The 22,939-nt window shown below is 42.3% G+C and overlaps 1 protein-coding gene across 1 annotated transcript in view; it reads left to right on the forward strand.

Moving 5' to 3' along the window:
• The first annotated feature begins 5,312 nt into the window (after positions 1 to 5,312).
• Positions 5,313 to 22,939, forward strand: part of ERICH6 (glutamate rich 6) — a 47,701-nt gene continuing 30,074 nt past the window's right edge. Inside the window, exons 1-7 of the mRNA XM_049867095.1 lie at positions 5,313 to 5,802; positions 7,808 to 7,865; positions 13,427 to 13,521; positions 15,844 to 15,860; positions 19,750 to 19,786; positions 20,237 to 20,292; positions 20,374 to 20,490. Of these exons, the coding sequence (XP_049723052.1) occupies positions 5,313 to 5,802; positions 7,808 to 7,865; positions 13,427 to 13,521; positions 15,844 to 15,860; positions 19,750 to 19,786; positions 20,237 to 20,292; positions 20,374 to 20,490 (870 nt within the window). The remainder of the gene's footprint in view (positions 5,803 to 7,807; positions 7,866 to 13,426; positions 13,522 to 15,843; positions 15,861 to 19,749; positions 19,787 to 20,236; positions 20,293 to 20,373; positions 20,491 to 22,939) is intronic.

Here is a 22,939-nt window from a genome sequence, read left to right on the forward strand (position 1 = left end):
CTGTAATATCGCCCATCTCATTTCTTATTCAGGTTATTTGCTTCCTCTCCTGTTTTTCTTCTGTCAGTTTGGCCAATGGTTTATCAATTTTGTTGAGTTTTTCAAAAAAACAGCTTTTGGTTTTGTTAATTCTTTCAATTGTTTTTCTGTTTTCTATTTCATTTAGTTCAGCTCTAATTTTTATTATTTATTTTCTTCTGGTGCCTGAGGGTTTCTTTTGTTGCTCTCTTTCTATTTGTTCAAGTTGTAGGGATAGTTCTTTGATTTTTGGCCCTTTCTTCTTTTTGGATGTGTGCATTTATTGATACAAATTGGCCTCTGAGCACCGCTTTTGCTGTGTCCCAAAGGTTCTGACAGGAAGTGTTTTCATTCTCATTGGATTCTATGAATTTCTTTATTCCATCCTTAATGTCTTCTATAATCCAGTCTTTTTTGAGCAGGGTATTGTTCAGTTTCCAAGTGTTTGATTTCTTTTCCCTACTTTTCCTGTTATTGATGTTCACTTTTATGGCCTTATGGTCAGAGAAGATGCTTTGTAATATTTCAGTGTTTTGGATTCTGCTAAGGCTTGCTTTATGACCTAATATGTGGTCTATTCTGGAGAATGTTCCATGTGCACTAGAAAAGAAATTATACTTGGTTGCTGTTGGGTGGCGTGTTCTGTATATGTCTACGAGGTCAAGTTGGTTGACTGTGGCATTTAGATCTTCCGTGTCTTTACCGAGCTTCTTTCTGGATGTCCTGTCCTTCACCGAAAGTGGTGTGTTGAAGTCTCCTACTATTATTGTGGAGCTGTCTATCTCACTTTTCAATGCTGAGTTTGTTTTATGTATCTTGCAGCCCTGTCATTGGGTGCATAAATATTTAATATGGTTATATCTTCTCGGTGTATTGTCCCTTTAATCACTGCATAGTGTCCTTCCTTATCCTTTCTGATGGATTTAACTTTAAAGTCTATTTTGCCAGAAATTAATATTGCCACTCCTGCTTTTTTGATTGTTGTTTGCTTGATATATTTTCTTCCATCCTTTGAGTTTTAGTTTGTCTGTGTCTCTAAGTCTAAGGTGTGTCTCTTGTAGGCAGCATATAGACGGATCTTGCTTTTGAATCCATTCTGCCACTCTCTGTCTCTTTATTGGTGCATTTAATCCATTTACATTCAGGGTAATTATGAATAGGTATGAATTTAGTGCTATCATTTTGATGTCTTTTTTTGTGTGTTGACAGCTTCTTTTTCCCACTTGATTTTATGTGCTGAGTAGATTTTCTTTATATATTGTCCTTTCCTCATATTTGTTGTTGATTTTGTTTCTGCTGAGTCTGTATTTTTCCCTTGTATTTTATTTTGATGAGTAGGATAGTTTGTCTCCTTTGTGGTTATCTTATTATTTACCCTTATTTTTCTAAATTTATAACTTTTATTTCTTTGTATCGCTCTATCTTCCTCTCCATACAGAAGGTGTAGGATTACATTTCTTAGTCCCTCTTTATTATTTTAATATTGTCCTGTAGGGTCACTATGAGTCGGAATCGATTCAACAGCACTAGGTTTGGTTTTTTGTTTTCTTTTATATAATAACATCGCCATTACCCTGTGTTGGGCTTTTTTTTTTTAATCTTGCTTTTTTGTTTTGTTTTTTTTGATTTCTCTGTCTGGGTTGACTTCTGGTTGCTCTGCCCAGTGTTCTAGTCTTGGGTTGATACCTGATATTATTGATTTTCTAACCAAAGAACTCCCTTTAGTATTTCTTGTAGTTTTGGTTCAGTTTTTACAAATTCCCTCAACTTGTGTTTATCTGGAAATGTCTTAATTTCACCTTCATATTTCAGAGACAGTTTTGATGGATAAATGATTCTTGGCAGGCAATTTTTTTCCTTCAATTTTTTAAATATGTCATCCCATTGCCTTCTTGCCTGCATGGTTTCTGCCTAGTAGTCTGAGCTTATTCTTATTGGCTCTCCTTTGTAGGTGACTTTTCTTTTATCCCTTGCTGCTCTTATAATTGTCTCCTTATCTTTGGTTTTGGCAAGCTTGATTATGTCTTGGTGACTTTCTTTTAAGATCGACCTTTTGTGGAGTTCGATAAGCATCTTGGATAGATATCTTCTCATCTTTCACAATATCAGGGAAGTTATCTGCCAACAAATCCTCAACAATTTTCTCTGTATTTTCTGTTATCCCTCCCTGTTCTGGTATTCCAATCACTCGTAGGTTATTTCTCTTGATACAGTCCCACATGATTCTTAGGATTTCTTCATTTTTTTTAAATTTTTTAATCTGATTTTTCTTCAAATATATTAGTGCCAAGTGATTTATCTTCAAGTTCAGAAATCCTAGCTTCTACTTGCTCAATTCTGCTCCTCTGACATTCTACTGAGTTATCCAATTTTGTAATTTTATTGTTAATTTTCTGAATTTCTGATTGCTGTCTGTCTATGCTTATTAAACTTTTCATTATGTTCCTGAATAATCTTTCTGAGTTTTTCAGTTGCTTTATCTGTGTGTTCCTTGGCTTGTTCTGCATATTGCCTCATTTCCTTCCTGATGTCTTGAAGGGTTCTGTATATTAAACTTTTGTATTCTGCATCTGGTAATTCCAGGAATGCACTTTCATCTAAAAGATCCCTGGATTCTTTGTTTTGAGATCCTGTTGAGGTGATCATGGCCTGTTTCTTTATGTGACTTGATATTAACTGTTGTCTCTGCGCCATCTGTAAGTTATTGTATTGTTTATGCTTGCTTACTGTGTTGTAGCTGCTTGCTTTGTTTTGTTTTGGTATACACCTATGGGTTGCTTGAGTGAGCTAGCTTGATTACTTTCACCTTTGGAGCTCTGGTGTCCTGTCCCCAGCTGGCTAGAGCTGTTATCAGGTATATCAGTCTAGGAGTCCATTCAGTTTTCTTGTATGAATTCAGCTCAGGTTTCCAGGTAGCTGATATCAAGTGTGTGGTACAGGCTCTGTCCTCCAGTCTTAGAGGGGCAGGGGTGATTGGCGTATATACCCGTATCTGATTGCAGCAGGGGTCACACTCTGAACAAGGCAGGGGGCTGCGAACCGACCCCCAAGTGTCTCTGAGGAAAACGCGTCTCTGTTCCCTAGAGCGTGCTGGTGGGTGGGCTCTGCAGAAGGACCATGAGCACCCAAAGATTTTGTTGTAAGGACTAGTAGGTACCAGTTATCATCGCGGGTGGCTGGGTGACCCAAGTGGAGCCACCAGTCCTTAGGTCCCTGTTGTGGGTAGGTGAAGACCTTGTTTAATAGGCAGAGCAATGTCAAACGTCAAACACCCACCTCTCCATCACACCACTGAAATGGTTGGAGTTTGCCAACAAGGGCCTATTCTCCCAAAATAGGCCCACACAGGTCCGTGCAGAAGGGAAAGGTGCTCAAGGTCCACGGACGGTTTATGCCTGGACAGGAGCCACTTCTGTCCTGAGCTCCCCCAGTTAATGGAGCTAGCAAATTATCTTTTCCCCCCAGCTGGAAATTGTTTCCTTCCTGAAGGCCAGGAGGACGGCTCCAGGTGCTCACCAGGGTCTATCTCAGGCCTAGGGATTCAGCCGCTGAAGCTGGGTTGGAGTGGGGGTGGGGGGGGGACATGGTAAAATATACGTGAGCACTTAGCTTTTGCCGAGAGGCCCTTCTCCTCAGGTCCCGGAGGTGTGAGTGGGCTGTGTGGCTGGCTGCTTCTCCCTGAGGAAACTGCGTACTCCTCAGGTTCTGGAGGTGTTAGTGGGCTGTGTGGTGGCTGCTTCTCCCTGAGGAAACTGCGTTCTCCTCAGGTCCCAGTGGTGTGAGTGGGCTGTGTGGCTGGCTGCTTCTCCCTGAGGAAACTGCGACCTAACGCTAGGACCAGCCCGCTGCTGCCGCTGCTCCAGGAATGGTCCCTGAGGGCTCCCCGCGATTCAGGTCCGGCAACTCCTCTCCACTTCTGAACGGTCTCTTCCTCCCCCTGCCCCTCAGTTCATTGTCTAAGCTTACCTTTGATGCTCAGGGTTCCCAGCTTGTCACAAATATACTCGTTTCACTTGTTTTTTCTGGTCTTTGTTGTAAAGAGGGCTCCAGCGAAGTGTTTGTCTATTCTGCCATCTTGGCTCCACCTCAACAACAGATTTTTTTACCGTCATTGTGCCACTCACAAAATATCTCCAATCTAGACTGAGCCCCCACTTCCTTATACCCTACCCCAAAACAACCTCTTACTGAAAACCCCACTGCAAGAGGTAATAGGCCCAGTTACTTTAACTACAGATGTGTTGCTGGTGGTCTTTGGCTGAAATTCATTGACATTGTAGGCAGCCATTTCACATTCACTGACATCCACAAACTTCTTAGGGATAAGGATTATTATTCCCAGTTTACAACCAGGGAAACTGAGGCTGAAAAAGTTCAAGTGATTTAGCCAAGATCACACGTCTAGGCCTAACCCAGGAGTCAGCACAACACCCAAATGTCTGGACGGTAGAATCTTGGTTCACTTCCTTTACCTTAGAGGGGAAGGCAAGCAAGCAGGGACGTCATTACTCCCAGTCCTGAGAGGCTGTGAAAGGGGAGCAGAACTCTACAGGGAAGGTGTACGTTTCAACTTGCCTAGTGGGCAAACGATGTTCATTATATTAATCTGCATAGATTTTTGGGTGTATAAAAATATTTTACAAAAATGTAAGTACAAGAAGCTGGAAACAAAGCCTCCAGAAAGATTCAAAGGGTACCTAGGTGGCCACATGCCTCAGCCCTTTTTCACCTCCAGGATGGATGGATGGAAGAAAGACTGGGACTAGGGTGAGGCAATCCTCTTAGGAGGGAAATTTAAGGGACACCAAAAAAAAAAAAAAAAAAGAACTATTTAAAATAAATAACCTTTAATGCAGTATTTTTAAAAAGCCAATCAGCAAGCTATGGCCGGGCCAGCAGCCTGTTTTGGTAAATAAAGTTTTATTGGAAGCTTTATCAAGCAACTATCTACTGAATACAAACCGCACTCCTGCACCCACAATACCAAGAGGCATTATGTAAGGTGTCCACTGCAAGAAGCTAGCGCCCCTCCCTCAAAAAAAAAATTAGACAGGATCCCAATAAGCTGAGAAGCAAGGGAAATAATTCGCCGCTGAGACCCCTAGAGCAGGGACAGAAGGAAGCCTGCAGTGGCCCCACTCCTCTTAGCAGCTCCCTCCACCGCCAGGTTCGAATCCCACGTTTGGCGCCGCCCGCAGGCCGTTGCCCGGGAGACGGACGCACAACAGCCGCGCGAGGCCCCAGGCCGAGACCGACCGCCGCCGCGCTACCTGTGACCCCGCTTCTCCCTCGCCATGGCCAACATGAGCCCGCGTCGCAGCTCCACAGAGCCCGTGGGGAAGGACGAGGACCAGGAGGAGGCGAAGGACGAGGACCAGGAGGAGGCGAAGGACGAGGACCAGGAGGAGGCGAAGGACGAGGACCAGGAGGAGGCGAAGGAGGAGGAGATGGAGGCCGAGAAGGCCGAGGTGGAGGAGGAGGAAGAGATCGTGGAGGAGGAGGAGGAGATCGTGGAGGAAGAGGAGGGAAAGGAGGAAGCAAAGGAGGAGGCGGGGAAAAAGGAGGAGCCCGACGCGTTCGACTTGGATTACCTCTTGAAGCTCATGGCCTTGGAGGACGACAGTGAAGAAGAGTCCCCTGTCTTCTTGCCCCGCCTGACCAGCGTCGTCAGCCCCAGCCTGAGCCCGACGCCACCTTTCAGCAGGTCGAGCCAGAGCGAGACGTGGGACCCCACGCCAAGCTCGCCAAGCTCCAGGCCGTCCTCCACCGTCTCCTCCCAGAGAAGTACGGGCCGCCCACCGGCCGCCCTGAGATCCCAGAGGCTTCTCTGGTTTCCAAGTATATGTACCACCACACACCACACACACAACCAAACACACACACAGGCCGCTCTCAGACCCCAGCACCTTCTCTGGTTTCCAAATATGTGTACCACCACACAGCACACACTCACACCCACACACACGGGCTGCTCTCGGACCCCAGAGCCTTCTCTGGCTTTTAAATATATGTACCACCACACACCATACACGCACACGCACACACACACGTGCCACTTTCAGACCCCAGCACCTTCTCTGGTTTCCAAATATGTGTACCACCACACAGCACACACTCACACCCACACACACGGGCTGCTCTCGGACCCCAGAGCCTTCTCTGGCTTTTAAATATATGTACCACCACACACCATACACGCACACACACACACACACACGTGCCACTTTCAGACCCCAGCACCTTCTCTGGTTTCCAAATATGTGTACCACCACACAGCACACAGAGGCCACTTTCAGACCCCAGCACCTTCTCTGGTTTCCAAATATGTGTACCACCACACAGCACACAGAGGCCACTTTCAGACCCCAGAGCTTTCTCTGGCTTTTAAATATATGTACCACCACACACCATACACACACACACACACACACACACACACACGTGCCACTTTCAGACCCCAGCACCTTCTCTGGTTTCCAAATATGTGTACCACCACACGCACACAGAGGGCACTTTCAGACCCCAGAGCCTTCTCTGGCTTTTAAATATATGTACCACCACACACCATACACACACACACACACACACACACACACACACACACACACACACACACACCACTTTCAGACCCCAGCACCTTCTCTGGTTTCCAAATATGTGTACCACCACACAGCACACACTCAAACCCACACACACACCCACACACACGGGCTGCTCTCTGACCCCAGAGCCTTCTCTCGTTTCTAAATATGTGTACCACTACACACCACACACTCACTCTCACACACATACACACACAGGCTGCCCACAGATCCCAGAGCCTTCTCTGGTTTCTAAATATGTGTACCATGACACACATACACACAACCAGACACAAACACACATACACACACGTACTGCCCATAGATCCCAGAGCCTTCTCTGGTTTCTAAATATATGTACCAGCATACACACACACCCCTTACGGGAGCTCAGGACTTTCATCACCCTCAGCCTCATATGTCAGAGGCACTGAAATCTTCACGAGCTTGTGATGATTCACAACTCAGGGTACAGGTGAAACGCTCTGTAAAACTGGAAATTTCGTGCTGTACGGCATGCTCCTTTTTATTATGAGCCTTCTGTGTGTTCACACAGCTAAGTTTCTTTCACATAAACACACACAGTAGCACATGTCACTCCTGAGAAGGTGCTGTGCTGCTAAAAACATTGTCCTGCAAAAAACGCAACTCACTTTTGTATTTAACTTCCTGTACTGAAACTAAGGAGCCCTGGTGGCACAATGCTTAAGTGGGCTGTTAACCAAAAGGTCAGCAGTTGGAATCCACCAGCCCCCCTCCGTGGGAGAAAGATACGGCAGTCCACTTCCTAAAGATTTAGTCTTGTAAATCCTGTGGGGCAGTTCTTCTCTGTCTTGTAGGGTCGCTATGAGTCAGAATGGACAGGACAGCTGTGGGTATTGAAATCACTCCCCCCACTTCCTTAGAAAGAGAGGCAGAGCCAATATTTAGAGTAGGTTTCCCACCCTCACACTACTGACATTTTGGGTTGGATAATTCTTTGTTGTGGGAGGCTGTCCTGTGTATTATAAAATTTTAGGAACGTCTGTGGTCTCTATCCCTAGCTACGCCAGTAGCAACACCATCACCTAGTACGCACATACTTTGTGGTAATCAAAAAATATGTCTGTCTAGACATTGACAAATGTCCCCTGGAGAAAAAAAATTCACCGTTTGAGGACCAGTGATTTAAAGGGAGTGACTATATTTTTTAATATTTCATTCAACAGGTTTTCCTAAAATATTTCAGTCATTTAAGAAAGACATGCCCGAGATGAATTTTGAAAGGTAAGAAAATGCATTTTTAGTTTTCATATTAATTTTGGAGGTTGGTAATGTTTACCTTTTGAATAAACATGTCAGGGAGTAGAGTGAAATAGCCAGGCCATTTACAACTGATTTGTTCAAAAAGATTTTTTTAAACCCACACTGTGTGTTAGACGGAAACCCTTGTGGTGAGGTGGTTAAGTGCTACGGCTGCTAACCAAAAGGTCGGCAGTTCAAATCTACCAGGTGCACTTGAAAACCCTATGGGGCAGTTCTGCTGTGTCCTACAGGGTCTCTATGAGTTGGAATCGATAAAGACAAGGCCCTTGCCTACCTCCAGCTTATTACCTAGCTGTAGAGATGACAAGAAAGGAGTACCTGGATGGTACAAACGGTTAATGTGCATGGCTGCTAACCGAAAGGAACGATGATGAGTCAAGTCCACCTGGAGGTGCCTTGGAAGAAAGGCCTGGCTATCTACTTTGGAAAAATCAGCCAGTGGAAACCCTGTGGAACACAATACTACTCTGATATACATGGGGTCACCAGCAAATGGTTTGTTTTGAGAGATGATATGTCCATGTGTCAATATAATATGAAATAATACATATATGTTCACAACAGTAAATGCTACAAAAGTTTAGGACATAGGTCTCTGTTGGCTAAATTTGAGAGTAATCACGGACACCTTTTGTGACAGATACTGGAAATCGTGGTCTTTTTTTTTTTTTTTCTTGTTATCGCACGGTTATTAGTCTTCAGGTCCTTTATAATAGGAAGATACCAGAGAAATAGCTTTTGGAACTTCTTTACGAATCTTTGAAATTTCACACCAAACCTGAGTCCACAGTCTTGAATTACTGTTCACATCAGCTTTGCCTTTATGAGCAACTTTTAAGTTCTTAAACATAAGGAGAATTGTTCTATCCCACTTAGGTGTTATTTATCCTTTCAATTCAACTTTTTGATGAAAAATAATACATGCACATGATTAAAAAATTAAAGTGTACAAAGATATAGCATTGAAAATCTCTAACCTCCTTCCTCATCTCCACCCCCACTTGCCAGAGTTAACATATTATTAACACTTTCAGTTTTGTTTTGTTATCATTTTAAAGGAACTTATTTTCATTTCTTGATTTATCAGTTTTTGATTTAACTGTTTACTCCCACCATCAAAAATGAGAAATATTACTCATATTGCCTCCCTCCTCCCCATTTTTAGTAGTTATGTTATTTTTCGTTTTTCTAACCTTTAGGGCTTTGCAATATTTAAATCTCTACTTCTCGACTTACCAGTTTTAGTGAGTGCCAACTATTGCGCAAAGTTAACACATTAACGCACTTCTGCTTCCATCTCTCCTCTCACCCTCTGCTCTCCCAGTTAACAACAAATCCTATAAATGATATAATCATGAATTATATTAAAATAGGCATACATTCAGAGCCCTGGTGCACAGTGGTTAAGAACTTGGCTGCTAAACAAAAGGTCAGCAGTTCGAATCCACTAGCGGCTCCTTGAAAACCCTATGGGACAGTTCTACTTTGTCCTATAGGGTCACTATGAATTGGAATCAACTCGAGAACAACAGGTTTGGTTTTTTATCTTTTAAGACATACATACATAGCTAAAGTTAAATTCCTTTGCCAAGTTTTATTATATTTTATTATGTTTTGTAACTATAAATAAGTCTTGATACTTTGGGTACTGGTTCATGCTAAAACTAGAAAACCAATAAACGGTACATAAATCATGCTAATTACTATTTACCAGAAAACCCAACAATGTGATTGTACCCATGGACAGGAAAATATAATCCTCTGTCTGTAAAACTTGGCTCCTGGAAGGTGAACTTTTCAACTCTCAGTTGTTTTTACTTATCTTCAGTTTTTCTGGGTTGGGCTCAACAACTATACTTTCTTGATTCCCGTATCTTTTATTCCTTTTCCTTTTTCATATAGGGCTTACGGGTAGTCAAATTTCTGAGTTCTTGTCGGTCTGAAAATTTCTTCCTCTTGCCCTTATACTTGATGAATAACAGAACTCGGTATAAAAGAATAGGTTGAAAATTATTGTCCCTCACAGCTCGGAAGACATTGCTTCGTTACCTCCTCATACCCAGTATGGCTGTTCGGGTTCATTTTCAAACTTTTCTGATGTTTGACTATTTCCTATCCCTTCATTCTCTGTTCTCTCCTGCTGAAGCTCCTGCTGGATGGACGTTGGATCTCTTGAGTAGATTCTCCAACTTTCATAACTTTTCAATACCTTCCACATCTTTGGTGTTTGTATGCTACCATACAGCCTTTGTACAGAATTTTTTATTTTGTGGTTCATATTTGTAATTTCCAAGAACCCAGTTCTTGTTCTGTGATTGTTGTTATACAAAATAGTTTTTAAAATTATTTTTGTAAATATATATATGACACACATTTACTAGTTCAGCACAATTCAGTGCTATCAGCTGTATTAGTCATGTGGTACAACAGCCACCCATAATGGTTGCCAAACTTCCCATGGCCATAAACAGTCACTAAAAATTGTTTCTAAGCCTCTGAGGACACTAGTTATAATATGTTTAAGTTCTCCATTAAGTTCTCTGTGTTTTTTTTTCTTTCATGTCAGCTGTTCTTTCTGTTCATCTTGGTCCTTCTCCTTCATGCAGTTGATTGGCCTCAAGTGACTGGTAATCTGTGGTTATCCATTTGTATTTGTAAATAAATGACTGGTAGGTTGCTAGAATGAAATCTTTCTGCAGCTGATAGTTCTATTTCGTAACAGAGCTTACATGGGAGGGCTGACTCTGAGCCCCGTGTAGGTCGGTGGCCTCCCTATGGAGTGTCCGGGCAGGGAGCAAACAAGGGAGCCCACTGTTACTAGAGTTAGGATAAGGACGTTTACTGTGTGGATGGAGTTCTTTATACATTTCATTCCTGGGCACAGTGCTCCTTCCTCTTTTCTCACCCAAGCCTGTTGGGCATGTCCTGAGTAAACCTCAGACTCTGCTGTCTTCTGCATCAGGCCTCAATAGTGCAGGTTACACTCAGTTTCCACAAGAGAATTCTTTGGGCTTCATCCAGAAACAGGAACAACTGCTGCCAACTGCCCTGTATAAGGGGAAGGGGAAGGGGAAGGGGAGGGGAAAGGGTCGGACTGGGCAGCTGTTCCAAGTTCAGTCCTTGAACTCCACCGATGATTGCCCCAGCTCCTCCTTCTCTGTGTTTGGTTGAGTCTGACCTAAGTTCTCAGAAGTTGCCTTTGGAAGAGCCTTACTCACATCTCTTGTCTTGAGCTGTGGTGTTCTCGGCTCTAGTTTTCCTGAAACCTAAAACCATCACCTATTTTCTTTCTTTTAAGGATGTCTCCGGAAACCCTGGTGGCATAGTGGTTATCAATTTTGCTTGTCTACTGATGGCACTCTACTTATTTTCCAGGGCTTTTTTTTTAAGTGTCTGTTATTTCAGTAAGATCTTGGAAAGGAAGGGAAGGAGAAGTGTGTGCTCAGCCACCATCTTGATCTAGAATTCTAGTTATATGTCTCAAATGCGTGGGAACGTCACTTTCCTAGCTCAAGTTCTTAATTTTCCTCATAAATCTTCCTAAGAAGGTGCTTCTTTTATATCTTAAAACATTCTCTCGTGAATTTCATGAGCTCGTGTTTTTAAAGAAATCTGTCCTAAAATTCACAAAAATGCAACCAATATTGGCTCAACTTCTACTTTTAATTGCCTTATTCGTATTTTGATTAAAAATGGGGCAAACTTTAGGACCCAAAAGAATGTGAAAAAACAAAGGTTTTGAAGCCAGACACGTCTGGGCTCAAGTCTGCCTTTGCGGCATTTGATTCTTGAGAGATCCCCTAAACTCCATGAACCTCAGTTTCCTCATCTGTAAAAGGGCAATAGTGGTACCTACCGTGAATGATTTTTGTAAAGATAAAATGAAATAAAGCGAATAAAGCAGCTATTATGTATATACTACCAGGTAGAAAGTTCTTCGTAAATGTTAATGTTGTTACCCTCTGATGTCTGCCACCTTTACACAGAATTTCTGAAGCAATCTTTGGTGTTGGCTTAAGAAAGGCAAAGAGACATTGGGCGAATAATGTATTGATTTTTGTTAACCATTGAATTCGACAAAACACTCAATATGATCTAAAGATTTGTCCTTAATGTTCCTTTATTCTTGGTCCTTACAACTTGTTCCTCCGGCAGGTTAGATAAACAGACTTCGCTCAGAGACTTGCACAGGTGGCCTCAGCAGAGTTCTTTGCCTATTAGAGCACACAGTAATTTCAGAATTAAAAAAAAAATTCCACTCAAGCCATGTGCCGAGGAGCCAAGCATCAAAAAGGAAGGCAGAGGCATAAGAGAATTGAGAAGGGTGAAAAAGTGACAATTTGAAAACTGACTAAATTGTTTAGAAAAATATTGCTTGATAATTTTGGAAGATCCAGCAAATTATTACAAAAAAAAAAAAGAAATTGAAAGAAGCAAAGAAATTTGAGAAGCAAGAGCTATTGTTTACTTGTTACCAGTAACAGTTATTTTAACTAGCAAAATCAATAAATTCCTGCCTTCCTACCTTGTCAATAATAAATAACTGATTAAACTACTTGTAGAAAGAATATAGATGATTTGATTACAATATACTTAATGAACTTGGGAGCCCTGGTGGCACAGTGGATAAGAGCTCAGCTGCGAACCAAAAGGTCAGCAGTTTGAATCCATCAGCGGTTCCCTGGAAACGCTCTGGGACAGCTCTACTCTGTCCTGTAGGGTCGCCATGAGTAGGAATCAACTGTATGGCAACGTGTTTTGTTTTTAATTAACTTCAGCCTTTTAAAAAGAGTTTGATCTCTTTAAGCTATTGAAAATGAATAATATGACCTAATTTAAATTTAAGTCAATGTTTAAACACATACACCTACTACTACCAGCCCCACCACCAACACACATGCACAGATAACCAAAACCAAACCAAACCCAGTGCCGTCGAGTTGATTCCGACTCATAGCGACCCTACAGGACAGAGTAGAACTGCCCCATAGAGTTTCCAAGGAGCGCCTGGCAGATTCGAACTGCTGACCCTTTGATTAGCAGCCATAGCATTTAACCACTGCACCACCAGGGTTTCCATTTATGCACAGATAGAGGGGTAGTAATTTACTCCCTGAGGAAAATAACCTGGTATTGGGAGCCTCAGAGATATAGGAAATAATACTTTCCAAAGAGCAGATTTGATACAAAGGCATTGTGCCTGACCTAACTCTACTGAAGAGATAAGAATGGGAGAAAGATTTCAAAGAAAATAGAGTCAAGATCTTCTATGCACAAATGCTATTTGTTAAATGTACTATATTTAGAAAATCTACTAACAGCTGTATAAAAACCATAAAACTAAACCTGTTGCCATCGAGTCAATTTCAACTGGTAGTGACCCTATAGGACAGAGTAGAACTGCCCCATAGGGTTTCCAAGGAGCAGCTGCTGGATTCAAACTGCTGACCTTTTGGTTTGTAGCTGAGCTCTTAACCACTAAGCCACCAGAGCTCAAAACCAACGTCTTTTCTAAATTTCAGGATGCTCTATCAAAGCTTGTTTCCAGGAATTCCAGCATCAGTACAAACAGAAGAAAGTTGGCTTCAAGATTTGTCCGATCAAAAGTATCACCCGAGTGAGTCCTTTGAGTTCTTAGCTTTTGCTGGGAGGTGGGATTGCATATTGAAAAGAAGGCCAGTGGAGCTGGGTTTGAACACTGTAAGGAAGGATGAGTTACTTAACCTTATCAAGTCATAGCTCCTTCATCTGTTGGTAATAATACTTCCATCCCAAGACTGATACGAGAATCAAAATGAGATGAAATATTTAAACTCCCCTGGCACTTAGTGTTCAATAAATGGTAGCACTTTGTTCACATCAAGAAATAATCTAAAAAAAAAATAAATTTTAGCAAATAAAAAAAGCAATCTGCCATTTTATTTTTGACACGTATCTTTGTCTTTTTTAGTATAGAATTAACATATGGGCAGTGTTTTTTAAAAAGTCAAGCCATTAAGGAATATATAATGTAAAAATAGAAATTGAAGCATCCCAGTGTAATTCTCAGAGGTGATCATTATGCGTAGCTTTTCCTTTCAGATGTTTATATTTAAATTTTATGTTATGTCACTTATTCATGAAATACTTATTGAGCCCTACCATATGCCAAGCACCTGTCATAGGCCAAGCCCTGTTCTAGGGAAATAGCAGTGAACAAAACAGACAAAATCTCTGTCTTGATGATCTTACGTTAACGTATCAGGAGGAGGGAGAGAAATAATATACAAAATAAATTCATGAATACATAATATGTTAGATGGCATAAGTGCTAAGGAGAAAATAAAGCAGGGAGGGTGTATTAGTTTCCTAGGTTTGCTATGACAAAATACCACAAACTGAGTGGCCTACAAGAACAGAAATTTATTGTCTTACAGTTTTGGAGGCTGGTAGTCCAAATTCAGGATGTCCACAGGGCCTTCTTCTCTCCAGAGACTCTAGGGGAAGACCCTTTCTTGCCTCCCGAAGCCTCTGATGGCCCAGGCATTCCCCAGCATGCAGGTGCAGCCTCCTGCAGCTGTCTTTCCTCTGTCTCTGTCTCGTCTCTTTTATAAAGAGTCATTCGTATTGGGCTAGAACCCACCATACTCCAGCGTGACCTCATGTTAACTTCACTGATATCTTCAAAGACCCTTGTTATGGATTGAATTGTGTCCCCCAAAAACGTATGTCAACTTGACTAGGCCATGACTCCCAGTATTTTGTGGCTATCCACTATTTTGTCATCCGATGTGATTTTCCTGTGTGTTGTAAATGTCATCCGAAGTGATTTTCCTGTGTGTTGTAAATCGTAACCTCTGTGATGTTAATTGGAAACCCTGCTGGCATAGTGGTTAAGTGCTGTGCTGCCAACCAAGAGGTGGGCAGTGTGAATCTACCAGGCACTCCTATGAAACTCTTTGGGGCAGTTCTGCTCTGTTCTGTAGGGCCGCTTTGAGTTGGAATCGACTGGATGGCAATGGGTTTGGTTTGGTTTATGATGTTAATGAGGCAGGATTCAATCCACAAGATTAGGTTGTATCTTGAGTCAACCTCTTCCGAGATATAAAAGAGAGACTTGAGCAGAGAGACCAGGGGCACCTCCTACCACCAAGAAAGCAGAGCTGGGAGCAGAGCGTGTCCTCTGGACCTGGGGTCCCTGCACTGAGAAGCTCCTCGACCACGGAAGATTGATGACAAGGACCTTCCCCCAGAGCCAACAGAGACAGAAAGCCTTCCCCTGGAGCCGCCGCCCTGAATTCGGACTTCTAGCTTCCTAGACTATGAGAGAATAAATTTCTGTTTGTTAAAGCCATCCACGTGTGGTATTTCTGTTACAGCAGCAGATAACTAGACAACCTTATTTCCAAACAAAGTTAAATTCACTGGTACAGAGGTTGGGATTTCAACATATCTTTTTAGAGGACACAATTCAATTCATGACAGAAGAGGGTGGGGAGTGTCAGGGTGGGTGGGCTGCCAGTTTACACAAGGTGCTCAGGGAAAGCTTCATTGAGAAGCTGAGATATTTGATCAAAGAGCTGAAGGAGGTGAGAGAGTGAGCCATGAGACTCTCTGTGGGTGGGAACAGTGTTGCAGTTGGAGGAAACAGCAATGCCTCCTTCCAGAACTTGAAGGAGACCCGTGTGGCACTAGTGTAAGCTGGGAGGAGAATCCTAGGGGGTGAGGTTGGAGACATAATGAGGACTAGATCTTTTTCACTGTGAGTAGGAAGTCACTGGAAGGTGTCCAGCAGAGCAATGACACAATCTAATTCATGTTTTAATGGCTGCTGGTCTGCTAAGATTGTAAGTGGGCATGGCCACCGGGGGGTGGGGGGGGGGGGCGGCAAGTATTGAGCCCTGGGGCACTCATTGTTAAGAAGTTGGGGAGATGAAGAGGTGAAACAAAGGAGACTAAGAAAAAGTGGCCAATGAGGTGGAAGAAAAACAAGTGTCCTAGATGCCAAGGAAAAAATGTCTTAAGGAAGAAGGAACAATCGACGAGATCAAATGCTACTTAGAGGTCAAGGAAGATGAGGACGGAAGATCAACTACTAGACCTGGCGTGGTAACAATGGTAGGACCAGTTTTAGTGTAATTGTGAAGATGAAAACCTGATTGGAGTGGATTCGAGGGAGTGTGGGAGAAGGGAAATTGAAGTTAACTAAGTGTAGAATAAAAATGGGCCCAAACCTCACACTCCCATTTTATTGCTAAGTTTTTAACAGTATAACTACTACATGAAGAGTCATATTCTTAAAAAAATCAAACAATACAAATGAAATATTGGTTTCTTTTGGCCATTACCCCCAATTTCAGAGAACGCCACTATTGTCACATTGGTCGGGATGTTCCCAGACCTTTTTCTAAGATTTACATCCATATAAGTGGAAATATAGACGGTATTGTTGTTGCTAGGTGCCGTTAAGGCATGACCCCATGTACAACAGAACAAAACACTGCGTGGTCCTGCGCCATCCTCACAATTGTTGTTAAGCTTGAGCCCATTGTTGCAGCCACTGTGTCAATCCACCTCATTGAGGGTCTTCCTCTTTTTCATTGACCCTCTATTTACCAAGTGTGATGTCCTTCTTCAGGAACTGCTCTTTTCTAACTATGTGTCCAAAGTATGTAAGATGAAGTCTGGCCATCCTTGCTTCGAAGGAGCATTCTGGTTGTGCTTCCAAGATGGATTTGTTTGTTCTTTCGGCTGTCCATGGTATATTCAGTATTTTTCAATAACACCACAATTTTTTGTTTGTTGTCATTTTCTAATGGTTGTCACACTAAAATGTTGTCATACCTGCTTTTTCACTTAATATGCCTTGGAAGTGTTTGCAGGTCAGGAAATACAGATCTTCCTCATTCTTTTTGATCATTTTCAGAAATAGTATGGATGTGCAATTGTTTAAGACTCCCCAATTGATGTGTGATAAAGTTGTTCCCAGATTTTCACTTCCACAGTGATACGGGGAACATCCTTCTCTTCACGTACACATCCATGTATTTCTCTAAATTAGATGCCAGGAAGTGGTATTGTCGGGTGGAAGGGCAGACATATTAATCATGGCCTTCCTAAAGAGCTGACCCAGTGTATGCTTCCATCAGAAGAATTGTGAGACCACTTGTTTTCCTACCCTTCCAAGTGTTTGATATTGCCCCTTTTTAAAATTTTTGACAGTGTAGTATGTGGAAATTAAACTGTATCTTATTATTATTTTATTTTGTACTCTTTACTAGTGAGGTTAAGTCTCTTATTACCAGGATATGGTATTTTTTTTAGCCACTCGAATATTCTCTTCTTTGAAATAAGCAAAGAAACAAGTGTTCATATCTTTTGCTCATTTTTCAATTGGTCGTCTTTTTTTTTTTTTTCCTTAGCACTTTACGCATATAGTAATACTTTGAGTGTTATATGTTTTGCAATTTTTTTCCTCCCAGTTTGTCTTTTGTCTTTGTTTGTGGTACTTTTTTGTCATATGTAATTTTAAATTTTTATGTAAATAAATCATCTTTGTGATTTTTTTTTAATTTTGTGGTTTATATAACTCAAGTTGCAAGAGCAAAGTATGGAAATCAACAGCCAACTCAAGCTTCATAAACATATTTTCCTTTGTTTTCTTCTAATACTTCTATGTTTTTTTTTTTTTTTTACATTTAGCTCCCTAATTAATATGGAATTCATCTTTGTGAATGACTTGAAAACATATTTAATTTTTTTCTAAATTTTGTCCCAATACTACTTATTAAATAGTCTAATCCTTCCCCTCTGCTTTGAAATGATATCTTTATTCTGTACTAAATTCTAATATATATATTTGTATATTTATGAATATTCTTTTTCCATGAACTATATTTTCTTACATCGATACCACATTGTTTTATTTTCTATAGCTTTGTCATATATTTACTATCTGATAAAGCAAGTACTGCCCTCCTTATTCTCTTTCCGTGGGTGGTGCAAACAGTTAATGTGCTTGGCTACTAACTGAAGGGTTAGAGGTTTGAATCCACCCCGGGGCGCCTTAGAAGAACGAACTGATAATCTACTTCCAAAAAATCAGCCATTGAAAACCCTGTGATGCACAGTTCTACTCTGACACATACGGAGTCGCCATCAGTTAGAACTGACTCAATGACCACTGGCTCTTTTGGTTCTCTTTCAAAATATTCCTTGTTATTCTCGGGCATTTGCTCTTCCAGGAGCATTTTAGCATCAACTTGCTAAAACCCATTGAAAAATCCCACTGGAATTATATTGGGTATGTAAATTAATTTAGGAATAATTGACATATTTTTAATATTTAGTCTTATTATGCAGTAATGTAGAGTACCTCTCCATTTTTTCCCAGATTCTCTTTCATAGTTGTTTTTTCCCCCCAGGTAGGACTTATGTAGCTCTTATTAAATTCTTTGTAGGTAGTTTATAGTCTCTTGGTTTGGCAATTGAAATCGTTTTTTCCTAGTATGTTTTCTAACAGGTTATTGTTGGTGTACAGGAAAACTGTTGATTTCTATACTCACTCTTGCGTCTGATCCCCTTGCAGAACTTTCTTATTAGTCTTAACAGCTTGTCACTTGAGAGTTTACTAGACAATTACATTTCCTGCAAATAATGGCAGCTTTCTCTCTCCCTTAATTTTTCACTTAACAGTGTCTATCATGGACATCTTTCCATCTCAGGGAAGACTGATCTAATTCTTTTAAATGGCTGTGTAGTAAAGGAAACCCTGGTGATGTAGTGGTTAAGTGCAACAGCTGCTAACCAAAAGGTCAGCAGTTCAAATCCGCCAGGCGCTCCTTAGAAACTCAATGGGGCAGTTCTACTCTGCCCTATAGGGTCACTATGAGTTGGAATCGACTCGATGGCAGAGGGTTTGGTTTTTTTGGTATTCCCTCATGTTATGGTGACTTATGTAATAAATCAGATCGCTAGACATTGCAGGGTAGTTTTTGCCTTTGTTTTCTTTTTGAGCTTTTCCCTATAACAAATGAAGCTTTAATGAAAGTCCTTGTGCATTCTTGTTTTTATGCCTGTTCTGGAATTTCCATTGAACAAAACACCTAGAAATATATTTAAAAGTTTTGCAGATACTACGCATTGCCACCCTCCACCCCAAAGATCTGCTTCTGAAGCTCATTTCTTTCCTGACAGCGGCCTTTGCCATCTCCGAATCTACTAAGGAAATAGAGCACTTCCACCTCAGCAGCCCCCTTCTTTTGCCTCTGTCTCGCTGTAGATTGCTCTGACTAGCTTTTCATCATATCAATCCTCTGTTCTTTTTACCTTCTAGACATTTATTCAAAGTTGCCGGGCTGTTGATGGCCTTCTTCCCCATCTCCAGTACTGTTGTGGAATCTGTGGAGGGTGGAGCAGTAATCCTGTGGTTTAATTTACTCCTTGTGCTGGAACCCTCCTCTGCCCAATATCCTCCTCCCTGAGAAACCCCATACAGAGTAACAGACATGACATAGACATAAGGATACTTGAAAGAAGCAGAAAACTCGTAAGGGTATGCACGCCATGATTATAATCAAGTAAAATATGTGTCCGCGTACTATTCTATGGCTACACAGGAACAGGGTAACATTTATACATGTGCTACTTTAGAGTGGTGAGTTTCCTCTGTTTGTTCGTTATTGTTGATAAAATGTCATTTGGAAAGACAAAAAGTTGAAAGATAAAACAAACACGCCTAAAAGTGGTATTATTTTTCCAAGAGACGTACTTTCTTTTACACTAAACATCTTTTCTGTTTTGTCCCAATTGGCGACAAATGTGCACTCTTTTAACAGAGGAGAAAAAACAACCCCCATCGACGAAGAAAGCTGAACCTAAAAATCTGGCTTCTGAGTTAAGAGGTAAATAGATGTTTGGAGTCATCCCCTTTTGCTGGCAGAGGCAAACTGCCATTAGGGAACCATCCTTATCTTTGACGATGCCCACACCCTTTAGAAAAGCACTCCCCTAAGCATATATGGGAGCCCTGGTGGCACAGGAGTTAAGAGCTATGGCTGCTAACCAAAAGGTTGGTAGTTCGAATCCACCAGCTGTTCCATGGAAGCCCTATGGGGCAGTTCTTCTACTATGTCCTATAGGGCCGCTATGAGTTGGAATTGACTCAGTGGCAGTGGGTTTGTTTATTTTTAAGCATGTACGCAAGAAGGTGGTAAAAATGAAGGGTTTCAGGGCATCTCAACTGCGTGTGTGTAAGCAGGGAGGAGGGGAGATGAGAACCTCCAAGCTAGAGGAAATGGAACGTACTACAGAAAAGTTTTAAACTTTCCTTTTAAACCTATCTCTTTCTTCAGAAAAATGGGTAATTAACCCAGAAGATCCAAAATTAAAGATTTTATATGAGCTGGAGGTAAGAAATATTTCTCATATCAATTAGTGCACTATTTTCATGTTAAAAATGCTTATTTGATCTTCAATTTTTCTTTTTTAGTTTAAGGACGACTTCATCAAACTGTTTGCGCCTTCTCTGAGAACATTACCCAGCATTGGACCACCATCCATTCTGACATACAAACCAGAGATTTCCAATATAAACATTAAATTCAAGGTGATTTTAATTCATATTCTTTTTTTTATTAGTAGTATAATAAAGGACAAAAAGTCACATGATGATTTGCACAATAAATAGTGAACATACCTGCCTTAGTCATCTAGTGCTGCTATAACAGAAATACCACAAGTAAGTGGCTTTAACAAACAGATATTTAGGAGGCTAGAAGCCTGAATTCAGGGTGCCAGCTCTAGGGGAAGGCTTTTTCTCCCTGTTAGCTCTGGAAGTAGATCCTTGTTTCTTTTGAGCTTCTGCTCCTGGGTGATCTTCATATGGGTTGGCACCTCTCTTACCCCATCTCTGTTTCCTCACTTTGTTTAATCTCTTTTATATCTCAAAAGAGATTGATTTAAGACATACCCTACACTCACTGTCTCATTACCTTAGCAAAGGAAACCCATTATGAAATGGGATTATAACCATAGGTATCCAAAAACCCTTAGGCCCCGTAGGACAGAGTAGAACTTCCCCAAAGGGTGTCAAGGCTGTAATCTTTCATGGAAGCAGACTGCTACATTCTTCTCCCACAGAGCAGCTGGTAGGTTCCAAACATGTACTCACCCACTCCACCACCAGGGCTCCATACCACAGGACAGCACACTGGATAATCACGTAATGTAATATCAATATGCATGTACTGTTTTTATTTGTCTGGGCTTCTAGACTTCATCATGGTCATCCCGTAGTCTCATCAGGCTGACATTTCATTCACCTTCCCTTTCTGAACCACAAAGGTCTATATGAAGGGAAGTTTCTTGAGCTGGAGTTATGGCCTCTTTCCGAGAGATGAGCCAAAATCTGCAGACAGCTTGTGGCCTGTCTTCCAGGGAGCTGTACTAGCACTGTCTCCTGTACAGGGTTTGTTTCTCCTGCTCCTAGGCAGACCTTTTGGGCCCTCTAGACCAGGTGTGGACAGTAGTGTAGTCCAGGGGCAGCTTGCCCAGCCCTTGTCTACAGCCATGTTCTTTGCAGATGCAGATCCCAAGCCTACACCTGGGTTTTGAAGCACCTCCACCCTGCTTCACCCCAACCCTTAATGGTGTACAGGGATCACGGGCTGAGGAGTTCACCACAGAATCTCCTGTATGAAACAGATTGTGGGTGACCTGGCATTGCCAAGCTCTCTTTCTGCCTGCTCTATCTTTTGGTAGCTATCTTAGGTTTTTCACCACCATTTCCTATTGTAAGGCTTACTCCCCAAGCATCCTGCTTTCAGCGACATGCAGCACTTTGTATTGGGTAGTTGTGATGGTCTGAAGCTATTGGGTGTCACGCTGAGGCGGAGAATCCCCAGCTGTACTGTCAGTCCCTTTCTGGCCCCAGTAGGTGGCCATTTTGCCAGCCCCAGACCAAAAAAACAAACAAACACACCCATTGCCACTGAGTCAATTCCAACTCACAGTAACAGAGTAGAACTCCCAACAGAGTAGATCTGCCCTGTAGGGTTTCCAAGGAGTGCCTGGTGGACTAAGAACTGCTGACCTTTGGATTAGCAGCCGAGCACTTAACCACTGTGCCATCAGGGCTCCCTGCCAGTCCCAGAGGGTGGTTTTCATAGCAAATGTATGACATTCCCAATGGTGTCTGTGATCTGCAAGGACCTGAGTCCCTCCCTGAAAGCCTGTGCTGAGGCTCGGCTGTTGGCCCCCAGCCGCCTCCCTCGGCAGTCACAGACATGATCTCAGGTCAGCAACGTGGCCCCAGCGCATTAGCCCCTCACAGAGTCACCTGAGCCCCTCACGCTGTCTCTCCCCTTTGCTACCCTAGCTTTGCTCTCCTGACAGGAGAATTCAGAGCCCCAGTCTGGGTCTTCCCTCAAGATAGGACTCTAATTTATTTTAGAAAGTTGATAGCGCTATGCTGGCCTAGGCAGTAATGTCACAGTTTTTTTTTCTTTCCTGACACTTCTTAAAGGAAAGACCTTATGTTATTCAGACACCTCAGACCGTCTGCATAAAATCAGGTGTGTGCTACCTCGTCTCTCTCATCTAGTTTACACACTGTACCCCTGTCCACCCCCCCCCCCATACACACACACACCAGGGACTCTGATGTCAACAGTGAAGTGATTTCTGTAACTGTCTACATGTCTGGGGGAGGCATCCCAAGGACCGCCCAGCTCCTGATGGGCTCAGCTCTGCTCCAGTGAGCTGCACCAGACAGAGGCCCTCAAAATGCCACCTCAGCCTCCCCGACCCTCGCCAGCCTGTGAGTAGGAGGGATGTCACATTAATCTTGCTGGTGCCTTCTGGTATAGGATCTCAGCCCCTGAAAGTTTCCCACTGCATATTTCTGGGGGTTCCCGGGGTGTCTGACAGGAATTCTCAAGCAGGTTTGCAATCCCCACCGCAAGATATTCGTTGACCCTGCCCAGAGCTCTCTCTCCTGCTGCTGCAGCTGGAGCATCTGGGCCTGCTTGTCAGCACTTCCTCATTTCCCCCCTCTT

The sequence above is a fragment of the Elephas maximus genome, chromosome 23, assembly GCF_024166365.1.
Source record: "Elephas maximus indicus isolate mEleMax1 chromosome 23, mEleMax1 primary haplotype, whole genome shotgun sequence".
Lineage (NCBI taxonomy): Eukaryota > Metazoa > Chordata > Mammalia > Proboscidea > Elephantidae > Elephas > Elephas maximus.